The 12,828-nt window shown below is 49.0% G+C and overlaps 1 protein-coding gene across 1 annotated transcript; it reads right to left on the bottom strand.

Moving 5' to 3' along the window:
* Positions 1–399: 399 nt before the first annotated feature.
* On the bottom strand, positions 400–1,293 carry LOC128343710 (beta-1,3-galactosyltransferase 2-like). The gene has a single exon (XM_053293148.1). The coding sequence runs from the start codon at positions 1,291–1,293 to the stop codon at positions 400–402; it is 894 nt and encodes a 297-aa protein (XP_053149123.1).
* Positions 1,294–12,828: the final 11,535 nt, after the last annotated feature.

The following is a 12,828-nucleotide window of genomic DNA, read 5'->3' as shown; positions in this document are numbered from 1 at the left end:
AGGGAATATTTAAACCAGCATTTTAAACTCTCCCCATAATGTCCCTAATTTAGCATCACTCTAGAGCGGCACTTTGTGCATTGTAGTCAGATTAAAATGGCAGCTCCAGCCTTCCCAGTGCTGAAGAGCGAAGGTTGTCCTTTGGGGTCTTCCCTGGGGCTTTCAGGGCTATCAGTCTCTTCAGGGCTTGGGTCAGCTTCTAATAAGGCGTTTTCTTGTGGGTAGTGAGAATGTTTCTCTTTGTGGGGCTCCTCAGAGGAGTCCTCAAGTGGGACTTGCTCAACAGCTTCATCTGAGTCCATCTCTGCTCTCAAGTCCTCCTTGAGTGAACCAGGGTGGATCGTGACACCCTGCCAGAGACTGCATGTCAGTGCAGGCCCCAGCCTGTTACCCTCTGTTTTAGCTGTTGCAGGTCTTGTTCTGATTCTGAAAGTCAGGCCAAATCTTCAGTAACTCCTGAGGCCCAAAGTGATGTACAACCACTAGCCTGGAAAATGTGCACTTCTCATAGTCTTTTTTATACATGTTGAAGAGGCCCCAGGGGCTGTCTGTCACACTAATGCCCAGGTAATGCAGACAGATCCCCATGAAGGAATCTTCCATGTTGATGACCTTTATGGTCTGAGCCACCTGGTATATCTTCATGGCCAGATCTCCAGACAGCACATACCCAGGGCCTCCACAATAGGGTGGATAGGTGTCATTGGGATACACTTCCCGTGGTACATACCATTTATATGCCTTGTTGCGCATTGGCCCTGTGTTCCTGTAGATGTACCCTGTCATGTAATCCTTCTTGGCAGGTAGGTGGGGCTGCAGGAGCTGTGACACCATGTAGTCCACATTGAGGAAGATATCACTGTCTGCCTTCATCACATAGGTGGCATTGGGACAGAACTTGCTTATCCACTCCATGCCCATCAGAGTTTTCAGGGTAAGGTTGTTGTAGGAGTCCAGGAAATCCTGCTGAATGATGTCTCTGTAGAGGGAACTCTCCTCTGCCAAAAGGTTCTGGAGAGGGAGTCCAAATACTGGGTGGACACCAGTCAGAAAAAGGCGAAGGATGGAGACACCCGGCACCAAATTCTCATTGCCCCATGTCTGCCGAATGACTTTCCGTTTGGCAACATCGCTGGGCTCACTTATCACCAACAAGACCAAGAAAGGAGTCCTCTGCTGACACTTATTTGGCTCATTAAGAAGAAATTTATAATTACTGCTATAGACAACCTCCAAGGGATGCTGAGTAGCCACTGGTCTTAAAGGCTGCAGACCAGATGGTTTAGCCTCCATTGTCTCCTTATTTTCAGCTTTCCATTTAAAATCTGGGACACTCCCAAGAGCCCCTGAATAATCTGAGCTGCTCTGTCGCTTGATGGGCAGTAGGGGGAGAGACCCAGGAGCTTCTCTTCGGGTCTTAACACCAAATAGGAATAGAAAGATAGAACAGAAGATGAAGAGCACTGCAGTGAGCAAAGCCTGCAGCTGAGACGTGAGCATCTTCATCGCACCTCCAAAGGGGAGGGGGGAGAGAGAGAGACTGATCCCAGTCCACTCTGTCCTGTTTCCAGAGATGACCTGCAAAAGAGAAGCCAACTGAGTGTTAATGAAACTGTTCCAGGGTGCCAGCTAAAAACTCCAATTGGGCTTTTGGGCTAATGTGAGGAATTAGCATGACTATATGGGATTACAGTATCAATTTGTGCAAAGTTTTGGTTTGGAAATGAGGAGACAGAAACATGGTACAATCCGATTTATTTAGGGATAATCAGGGTACAGGAAGAGAAAAAGAGTCTCACTTGAGAAAGGACCAGGAAGTAAACTTAAGGAGCAGAGAGAAGGGAGCAAGGAGATTTCAAAGGGTTAGGCAGTTAGTATTACTGGTCCACAGGGCTGTCCTTAGGGTGGGGTGACCAGGGCGACCGGAGCAATTGCCCCGAGCCCTGCACTGGCACAGGCTCCGCTCTTGGCACACTGGAGTGCAGCCTGCCCTCCTCTCTCCCCCAGTCCCAGCCACTTATCTTTCCCCGCAGTTGATCTTTTGTGTCTGTTTGCTGCTTGAAAGGCTCCCAGGCAAGCTGCTAGAGTTCTGTCTCTCCCTGTTTGGCGGGTGGGCAGGGCTTCCAGAGAGGCCATGCAGGCCTTGCTGAAGCCTGAAGCTGTGGAAGGAAGGAAGCAGGCAGGCAGAGAGTATCCAGCATCAAAGCTCTCTGCAGACCCTCTGCCCAGTCCAGCCTTAGTAATGGAGGTATGATGTGATTTCCTTTTTGTGGTTATTCCCCCCTGCATGAATATTTAGGGATTGGCTTGCCATAGGACTTTGGCATTGAGCAAAGATGAAAGGGCAGAGTGGGAGGAATATGTATCTTTAAATTGAAGTGGATTGGATAAATTGTTGGTTTAAAAAAAATTTAATGTAAAAAACCCCATCCAAAAAGTCCTATAAGTGGTTTGTTTCATGGCAGAAAATTACAAAAACATCTGGAACTCTCTCTCTCTCTCTCTCTCCTAGTATTTTTTAGCCCGTTAAAATAACGGGAGCTAGTTGGGTTACATTTTTCCCCTCTCCTCCACCCAGCTGGGCCCACCGCCACCTCTGGCCCCACACTCTTGCCTCTCTTCTCCTCCCTCCCACCCCAATCTCTTGCCCTCTCTCCCCCTCCCACCCCTCTCTCTCCCCCCTCCCTCTCACCCTCCTGTCCCAGTCCCTCTTGCCCCTTTCCCCTGCCCCACTCCCACTTGCCTTTCCCCCTCCCCCACTCCCTCTTGCCCCTCCCCCCTGCCCCATTCACTCTTGCACTTGGTCCTCCCCTCTGCCCCACTCCCTCTTGCCCTGGCCTCTCCCCCTGCCCCACTCCCTCTTGCCCTTGCCCCTTCCCCCTGCCACACTCCCTCTTGCCCTTGCCCCTCCCCCCTGCTCTACTCCCTCTTGCCCTTGTCCCTCCCCCTGCCCTACTCCCTCTTGCCCCTCCCACTGCCCTACTCCCTCTTGCCCCTCCCTCCTGCCCTTTCTCCCCCCCTGCATTTTTTCCCCTTACCGGCCTGCTGCTCCTCCTCCCGGGCGGCAAACAGTTAAGCGGCGGCGAAGCAGCAGCAGGAGGTGGCGAAGCAGCAGTAGGAGGCAGCGACTGGGTCCTATGCCGGCCGCGGAGGGGCCGCCACGCCACGCGGCCTGCCGTGGCCGCTGCAGCCGCTTGTTCGTCGTTGCGGGCGGCTGCCGGACAGCCACCGCTCCCTCCATTCCCACCTTCAACCCCTGGTATCGGGGCCCACTGCGGGCTCTCCTTCCGCTGCTGGGCGGCCCCCCAACTACCAACCGCCGCCCCGCCGCGGCTGCCGCCATGGGCCCCACTCACTGCCGCAGCCATCCTAACCTCAGTCATCTTTTGGACTCTTCTCGCCAGGCTCCATACGGCTGCCTCAGCAACAGTCGGCCGGTTCTGCCCTCCTTCCCCACGCTCGGCCCGGATCCTGGCCCCGCCATTTTTCTTCTCTCTCTGGTCGGGCCGGTCCCACTGCCGCCGCCTGTTTCCACTATCCCCCCCCCCCCCACGGTCAGGCCGGTCCCGCCGCCGCTGTCATTCCCTGCCCCGTCTTTCACTGCTCCCTTCTCCCGGTCCAGGAGCCAACATGGCCGCCGTCCCCCTGCGGCCGTATCTTTCTCGGACGTTCTGGGCATGCACTCTGCGCATGCCCAGAATGGCCGAGAAAGATACGGCTGCAGGGGGACGGGATTACAACCAAGCTCGAATTTTTATTTCTTTAGAAATGCATTATATGTCGAAGCTGGTTGGACATGTCCAAAAACCTCACTCACACTATTTACACTGTATGTCATCAATCAGTATGATTCTGTAATGATATGAAATGTTAAGGGGTGCCCGCACACACTGATTTGCCCCACTAGAGATGGCCCTGCTGGTCCCGATCCATTGGTGCATTGGATGCACTTGTAGCTTGGACTGTGCAGGTAGACTTCCTCACAGGGGTAAAGTAGAAAGGCAAGAAAGAGAAAGGGCAAGCAGCACAGAATTGGAACAAAATATGGAATGGGTGGTCGAGAGGTATGTGTAGAGTACTGGATTGGTGAACTCAAACGCCTTATTTGAGACTGGGACATCTCTTCCTGAGAGGGGGAAGGTTCCTTTTCTGTTAATGAGCCTACCTCTGGGTCCATGCCAGCTCAATAATGGTGTGATAGGAGACCAGGGGTGTGCTATGCTTATCTGGGTAGTTATAAGAGCAAATAGTGAAGCTAATCCCATTTTGGAGTTAGCTATTTCTCTTGGGGAGTTCTCTTTGACCCGGGTCTCCTTGCTAGTTTCCTTCCTTTTTGCATGAGAGGCAATAGGGGGTCTCCCTACAGTTGTCTATTATTCTGACTTTGGACAGTGCTGCCCCATGGTTGTTTGTGCCAAGCAACCAAATTGCATAGTTTGCCAAATATAGGCATGTGCAGAGTTCACAATACCATGAGCTCAGGTACTCAAGATGAAGGTTGCAAGCCTGCAACTCCAAATCTCATAGAGGGGTGCCGTTTGCAGTCCTAAGACAAGCTGCGTTGGTAACATGAGAGAGAGGTTGTCCTAATTCCTTTCTTTTGTGGAGGTCTAAGGATAGGACAGCCCACATACTTACTTAGAAAATCAATCCAGCCACTGCTAAAAACACACACACAGCCACTGGTGGAAGTCAAATTTGGTTCCAGGTCTGCTTCCAATATCTCTGTTCTGGCCTCTTCTATTTGTTCCTGAAAATATGAGAATCACTTTCAGAAACAGGCATAAACTCAGCAACAGGTATGAACACCTAACTGAATACAAATAAATGATTGTCTATTAACATCTAGTGCAAAAAGCTTGGGATAAGAGACGTCCCTTCCACCAATTTAGGTACGTATTGTTTTTGAAGTTAAGATCAGAGTAAAATGTCTAAAGGGTGCCTGATTAGGATCTGGGATTTGACAAAAGGCATGAATATTTCCTAATAGTCCAGGAACCCAGAAATATTGGTGAAAGTGAGGGATGAGATGATTCACTCATCCTTCTTCCAACCTCTAGAGATGTTGGGAGTGGGGGCCTCCTTGTAGTGGGTGATTCGATCTTTAGAGGTACAGAGAGATGGGTTTGTGACCGCCTGGTGCGAAGGTTGCAGATACCACGCAGCATCTAGATAGGCTGTTAGGCAGTGCTGGGGAGGAGACAGCTGTTGTTGTGCACATTGGCACCAACAATGTGGGGAAATGTAGTTGGGAGGTCCTGGAAGCCAAATTTAGTTCGAAATCAGGCTCCCCTAGCTCGATTTCACCTGATCGTGGGAATAGCCTCATTGTATTGTCTCAAGCATTCCTTCACTGCAAGGACAGATCCTATTGGCTTGAGCCGTTTTATTGCACCTGCCAAAAAGTATTGCTGAAGGGAGCATATCAGAAGAATGCTTTATCAGAAGAATGCTTGGGGAAGGTAAGTAATGATAGACATTTTGCTGGAGAACAGCTGCTTTTTACATAATACTCTCAACTGAGGTCAGAGATCATACTAAGTTCCTTTTGGTGTTCTACATCCTCTAGTCTCTGCGCAAATACCCTCTGGGCCTGAACAAGACCCAAAGACAGCATTTGTCCCTAAGTGCCATCTCTCATGCCCATTTATAATTGTCAGTGGGCACCAGAGGGGCCAAACCCACAGGGCACAATTTGAGCTTCAGTCAATAGTTGCCCATCAGCTTCCATGCCCTTGCCTCCACTCTTAGAATCCCTGACTCCAACCTCAAACTTACATTGGACACACATCTAGGTGCACGAAGAATTGCCCTCAGTAATTTAGTTTGGACAGTCTCCATCTCCTTATGATTGATGTAAATTCTTAGTTGCGTGCCATACAAAATTAGGGCCAACGGCCTCAAACAGCTTCAGGGCAACTGGTACCAATTCCCCTCCTTTGCCAGAGAAGAATCTTAATATAACTTGCTATAGAACTCATCTGAGCTGACTCATGCAGGCACTGCTGATGTGGGGCTTCCAAGAGCCCATAGCACTAAGAACTACCCCCAAATATCTAAAGCTCCTCACCTGTTCAATTTTGTTACCCCCAACTGACCAATTGATTGACTTCCTTTGGTGAATATCAGAACTTTTGATTTCTGGTAATTAATCTCTAGGTTATTCCAAACGATACTGTGAGACACTCCTAAGAGTTCTTTTTGGGCCAATTGGTGTGTGCAAAACTACCTCAGCATCATCCACAAAAAGCAAAACGGGAACCTGGATACCTGCCAATATTGAAGTATGAAACTCTGGTTTATCCAGGCTAGTGGCCAATGAGGAAATATAAAAATTGAAAGATCGAAAGGATAATTTTTCTTTTCTACTGAAAAAACTGCTGATTTCGATCAGTGTTTTTTTGCAGTATTTCTATCAAATGAGACTTGTTTTGGAAAAGGTACCAGTCGAGTATGGATCTGGATTTTTGGGGAATGCTAAAAAGACATCAAACATTTAAAAATATACATTGAGGCACTTCACACGATTAGTGTGAAGCGCCGTCAGGGTTTGTGCGGGGAGAGCGGGCTTAGCCCTCTCTACCCACACATGGGCAGGGAGCCGCCCACACGATTGCTGGCTCTGTCACGGAGTCGGCAGGGGCAGTGGGGATCAGGAGCCCCATGGCCCTCGGAAGTCCCAGGATGCCCCATGCAAGTGCGCAGGACATCCTGGAGAGACCCCCCAAGGCCAGGAGGCTTGTTGGAGTCTTCTGGTGGAGGTCTCCTCAAGAGTCATGGCACGACGGCATCTCATGACCGCAAAAACGCGGTTAACAAAGCGAGCTCCATTAATCTCATTTAAGGGCAGGGGTTCCAAGGCAGGCTAGCTGCCATGGAACCACGAGGCTCGCGAGTGAGCCTGGTGATCCCAGCGATCACTGGAAAGTGGGCTAAGCTCCCTTAGCCCGCTTTCCAGTGATTGTGGGAATAGCCTCAATAACTGTGGTGAAAAAAGGTCTTTGAACCCTCTTTTTAGGAGTTAAAAATTTAAAACTGCTTTATCTCAGGCATTTTGCAACAGATTTGCACCAAATTTGGAAGAGTTTGGACCAGGATCCTGTCTGGTCAGGATCTGAGAAAAGGCAATAGGAGCTAAATATTTGTTGTTTCTCTGTGTAAACCACCCTGAGCCATTTTTGGAAGGGCAGTATAGAAGACAAACAAACAAACAAACAAATAACTAAATAAATACATTTCCTAATGGACTAGCTATGAGATTACTTTTCCTCCCCACACTCTGCAAAAAGAAGTATGGTTTTGATCAGCAAAAGAAACTGCAAGCAGCTTGAGTTTTAGAGCCTGGCAGAGAAGCAGATAGGCAGGAGCTGCAGCATCACAGGAGTTTGGCTATCTGATGTAACCTGTTACTGACTTTTGGGAATGTTTTGCTATTTCCAGCTTCATTCCATGCTCAACCTGTATATTTGTGTAAACTACTGTGTACTTGTGTAAACAAATATTACAAAGACAATGCTGTAATCCCAGGGGAATTAGAAGGCATACTGCAACCCACCCACCCTGCAACTTCTCACTGCTTAGAGAAGTGGCACAACTGAGGCAGCACAATCTATATATTTAATTCTCTTACGGCTGACTGATAGGGAACTGCGTGGGGATGTGGGGATGCATCTGGATGCCTGCTGGTGGAACTCTCCAAGGTCCTGCAAGATTTCTGACCATTGCCTTGGGAGGGAACGGCAGCCAAGGAGGCAGGCGGGAGAGAGGAGGAAGAAGCAGAACTGAAGGGGAATCGGCAGAGTCAGGGGAAACGAGGGAGGAAAGTGGACCCATTGCCTTGGGAGGGAATGGCATCGAAGGCGGCGAGACACCAGTCATCCACCCTCAAGCTACCCGATAGGAAGTATGGCCGTTTTGGGAGCAGCGCAGGTGGGAGATAAATAATGGCGGTGGCAAGAAAGCAGAGGAGAATGGGCCAGAAAGTGGGGGGCTGAGGAGACTGGGGCAGAAGGGGGGGAGAGAAGTGTGCAGGCTAGAAATAATGGTGGCTGAGCAGGCTGGCCGGAGATAAATAATGGCAGTGTCAAGAAAGCAGAGGAGACTGGGGCAGAAGTGGTTGAGGAGAGAGTCGACTGGAGAAGAAGGGGGCAGGGAGAGAGGAGACTGAGCAGCGTGGGTGGGAAAGGAATAATGGTGGCGGCAGTGAGAAAGGAGAGGAGAATGGGCCAGAAGGCAGGGGGCCGAGAGACTGGGGCAGAAGGGGGTGGGGGAGAGAGGAGACTGAGTGGCATGGGTGGGAGATAAATAATGGTGGCAGCGAGAAAGCAGAGGAAAATGGTCCTGAAGGCGGGGGCCGAGGAGACTGGGGCAGAAGGGGGCGGGGGAGAGGAGACTGGGCCACAATGGGTCGGGGGGAGGAGACTGGGTCAGAAGGGGGTGGGTGGGAGTGGAGACTGGGGCAGAAGGTGGCAGGGGAGATGGGCAGAAGGTGGGGGGAGTGTACTGTCACACAGATGCTCTGTGAGGGTTCAGCTAGTACTTAATTAATACCCAATGCAAAAAGTTTGGGGTAGCATCCTTTCCAGGGGCGTATCTAGGGTGCGGCAGGCAGGGCAAGTGCCCCAGGCACCACTTGAAATTTAAAAAATGGCCGCTGAAAACAAAATGGCCACTGCACTTGCTCTAATGGCCTCTGTGAGGCCCTAAGCCATGCCAGGCCTCACAGAGGCCATTTGAGCATGCACGGCAGCCATTTTGTTTTCAGCGGCCATTTTTTAAAAACAAAATTTAAAACTAGCCACCACACATGCTCAAATGGTCCCTACAAGGCCCTAGAGGCCAGCAGGGGGAGGGGGAACCTTTGCAGACCCCCTCATGGCCTTTAAGAAGCCCCCCAAAGGAGCTACAGGTTAAAAAAAATTAATATATGTCACTGTACACATATTCAGTTTGGCACTATGTACAAAGAATCAGGGCTTGTGAATACTGAGCTGAAGCTTATGAGCTATGGATTGTATTCATCTGCTCTTACTTTGCTTCTTGTGATAAGTGAGTTAAATGTGATGTCGTAATAATATGGCTATTGGACAATAACAGGTCGACACAGGCGTGCGAGAGAGTTGTGTGGGAGAGAGAACAAGCGAGAGAGTTGTGGGGGAGGGAGAAAGTGAGCAAGGGAGTTGTGGGGGAGAGTGAGCGAGAGAGTTGTGGGGAGGAGAGTGATTGAGAGAGTTGTGGGGGGAGCGAGTGTAGGAGTTGGGGGGAAGCAAGCGAGAGAATTGTGGGGGAGAGAGCGAGCGAGAGGGTTGTGGGAGAGAACGTGCACTAAATTGTTGGGGGAAGCGAGCGAGAGAGTTGTGGGGGGGAGAGCGGGGGAGAGTTGTGGGGGGAGCGGACAAGAGAGTTGTGGGGGGAGAGAGCAAGCAAGAGAGTTGTGGGAGGGAGCGAGCGAGAGAGTTGTGGGGGGAGCGAGTGAGAGAGTTGTGGGGGGAGAGAACGAGCGAGAGAGTTGTGGGGGGGGGGTTGCCACAGGCTCAGTGTACGACCACACAGATGCTCTGTGCAGGGTCAGCTAGTTGTGTTAATATTGCTTAAGATGCTAAAGTGATTAAGTCTGAGTGCTGATTTATAGGTTATTGTATTTAGATGCTTAGTAATAATATGTGATGTATATTTTAAAGTATTTGATGTGTAACTAATGTGATGTGTATTTAAAGCTGGTAGGTGGTGGATTAACTGAGAGGCAGAGTCGGCTGCCTACGGTGGCAAAATTTGAGGAGCAGCAAATTTTGTCCCTCCTCAGATTTTGCCACTCCTCTCTGTGGGTAGCAGCAGCTGCAGCAAGGGTGAAGTGGCCGAGGAGAAAGTCCCCCCTTTTACCTTATTTTTTTTAAAGGCAAACCTTTTTTGTTTAAGGTAAAAGGGTGTCAAAAGCCTTTTTGCCTATGGGCAGCAAAAAGCTTAATCCACTCCTGAAGCTGGTTGTTGACTGTAATAAATTGAATCATATCAATTGCGGTTTATACAAGAGGGCATACAATGTTGAACAACAGTCTACTGATAAAAATTGCAAATCTGTGCTAGCTCCATCAACATTGCATATGTGGGTGTGGTCATCTTAGAGAAACTAACTCACTGATCAACTGAACAGGCCCAAACAGCTATAGGGCACAAAAGCAAGACAGGCTGACATCCTGACTAACAAAGTGAGGATGCTTAACGCAGCTGGAGGGAAACTTTATCTACTGGCACTGCTGTTTGCCTTTGGAAGTGTAACATTAAACATTCTCTAATAAAAAGATAATATCTTCTCCTAGTTTCATCCTATTCTTTATTTGCCTGTATAGTCTGTTCCTTTTTTTTGTAAATGAAAAAGGAACAGACTATTCCAGCATTTCCACACAAGATAACTATTACCACACTTCCTCTTTCCTTATCTTATATGTTCCAGGATCCTCCTGGGTCTAGTTTCCAGATCCTGCTTGCTTGGTTGATTGAGTCAGTTGTGCACTGAGTATTTTGCTTATTATTTAAACAGAGGACAATAAGGCAGCTGTGATACTTTAAAAAAATAAATAAATCATATCATTCCACAGAGAAAAAGCAAACATTAAAAGAATTGCCACATAAGACTTACACAGACACATTTGTTAGCATTCCAAAGTAATTTAAACATTTAGCCCAGATATATAATGCTTTTGGATCTGTGCTATTAACCTTTATCCACATTTTATTATGTAGATAAACATCATCATATTTGCAGTTTTCGAAATCTTAATTTGTCTTTGACGGGATATGTTCTTTCAGAATATTTTGGTCAATAATTTTGTATGACTACATACAAAAACCCACTGAACTTTTTTCTGTTTTTACATGTTTAAATAAGTCAGTTAAACAATATCAGGATAAGAAATGTGAAGACTTGGGCGGGGGAGGGGGGCTGTTTTTTCCACATTTTTTCAGTTCTTCACATCTCTACTCAGGATTTTCAGGATGAGAGACACTCCAAAATGTTTATATGTGTACAGTTCTGGAACAGAATCCTCTCTAATAAAACGCTTGGTGTTCCGTCCGTGGACGGACACCAAGCGTGCGTTCGTGCCTCCCTGGCCTGTTCTGGGCATGCGCAAAGCGCATGCCCAGAACAGAGCAAGGGAGACACGGCTGCCAGCACCCGGCGTCCGCCCCGAAGAAGCCGGGTAAGCGGCGGCGGGGGACACTGGCCGAGGCGGCGGCAAAGCCGCCGCCTTGGCCAGAGGAAGCGGTGCGGCTGAGGTGGCAGCGGAGCCATGGCCAAGGCCTGGCCGCGCCGCCGAAGCCGGGCAGGGGGAGGAGGCGGCGGGGGAAGCTGGCCGAGGTGGCGGCAGAGCCGCCATCGAGGCCTGGCGCCGCTGAAGAAGCCGGGCGGCTGAGGGACCTTAGGGCCCTTTCCCGGCCGGGGAGACCGGCCGGGAATGTGAGGCGGGGGCGGCCCGGACCGGACTGGCAGCATGGCCATGGAGGCGGTGGCGAGGGGAAGACTGGGCCCGGGCCCACTTTCGTCAAGTTAGTGAAGTTGCCGGGTGGGTGGGTGGTGGGTGGAGCGCAAGAGTCTTCTGGGCAGGGGGGAGGGGGGAGGGCAAGAGGGAGTGGGGCAAGAGGGAGTGGGGGGGAGGAACAAGGAAACAACAACAACAATAAAAAGGTACTAGCACCCATTATTTTAACGGGCTTAAAAATACTAGTGCATTAATAATTGGACTGGTTTGGGCACATATTTGAAGGGTTTTTTCGCTTTTAAAAATCATGTTGTATAATTAGATCACTATCTAATATTGTTTCATTAAGAGCTATTCCTCATTGTTTAACAAATGAGTGAGACGGTGCTACAAAAAGAGATTGAAAAATTGAATAACTTTAAAGAATAATCCTTTTAAGACAAAAGTAACTTTTCAAATAATGTATTGTTGCATTTTAAGACATGTAGATTTATTTATCTATCCAGTTTGGACATAGTTAAATCAATGTATTGTCTCAAGTTCCCTTCTCATTTAACATTGTAGAACCACTGCCTGACATCCTGACTAAATTTACTTCTGGAGTGTCTGAGGGGGTTGGGAGTGGGAGGCACTGCTTCGGCACTGCTTCACTCCCACCTTCAGGCAGATTCTAGATGTTGTCACTTGGAGACTGTTGCTCTTCAAAATAAGAGCTCCAGCATAGACTCACACAAGGCTCCATACTGTCTCCTGTGCTTTTAAACATCTATATGGAACCACTGGGAGGGTTCATCAGGAGATATGGTGCTGGGTGTCTGATGGCATCCAAATCTACTTACTGATGGCATCCAAATCTACTTACATGTCAACATAATCAGGAAAAGACACATCCTCCCTAAATGCCTACCTAGAAGTGGTGATGGGCTGGATGAGGGATAATAAACTGAAACTGAATCCAAATAAGCCAGAGGTGTGCAGGATCAGAACTCAGGAGAAAATTTCGATCTGCCTATCCTGGAACATAGAACATAAGAACATAGGAAACTACCATATACCGAGTCAGACCATTGGTCCATCTCGCTCAGTATTGTCTACACAGACTGTCAGTGGCTTCTCCAAAGTTGCAGGCAGGAATCTCTCTCAGTCCTATCTTGGAGATGCCAGGGAAGGAACTTGGAGCCTAGATGCTCTTCCCAGAGTGGCTCCATCCCCTAAAGGGAATATCTTACAGTGCTCACACTTCTAGTCTCCCTTTTATATGCAACCAGGGTGGACCCTGCTTAGCTTAAGGGGACAAGTCATGCTTGCTACCACAAGACCAGCTCTCTTCCCTGGATGGGGTTACACTCCC

Source organism: Hemicordylus capensis, chromosome 2 (genome assembly GCF_027244095.1).
Source record: "Hemicordylus capensis ecotype Gifberg chromosome 2, rHemCap1.1.pri, whole genome shotgun sequence".
Classification (NCBI taxonomy): Eukaryota; Metazoa; Chordata; class Lepidosauria; order Squamata; family Cordylidae; genus Hemicordylus; species Hemicordylus capensis.
This window is presented reverse-complemented; position numbering and strand designations above follow the sequence as displayed.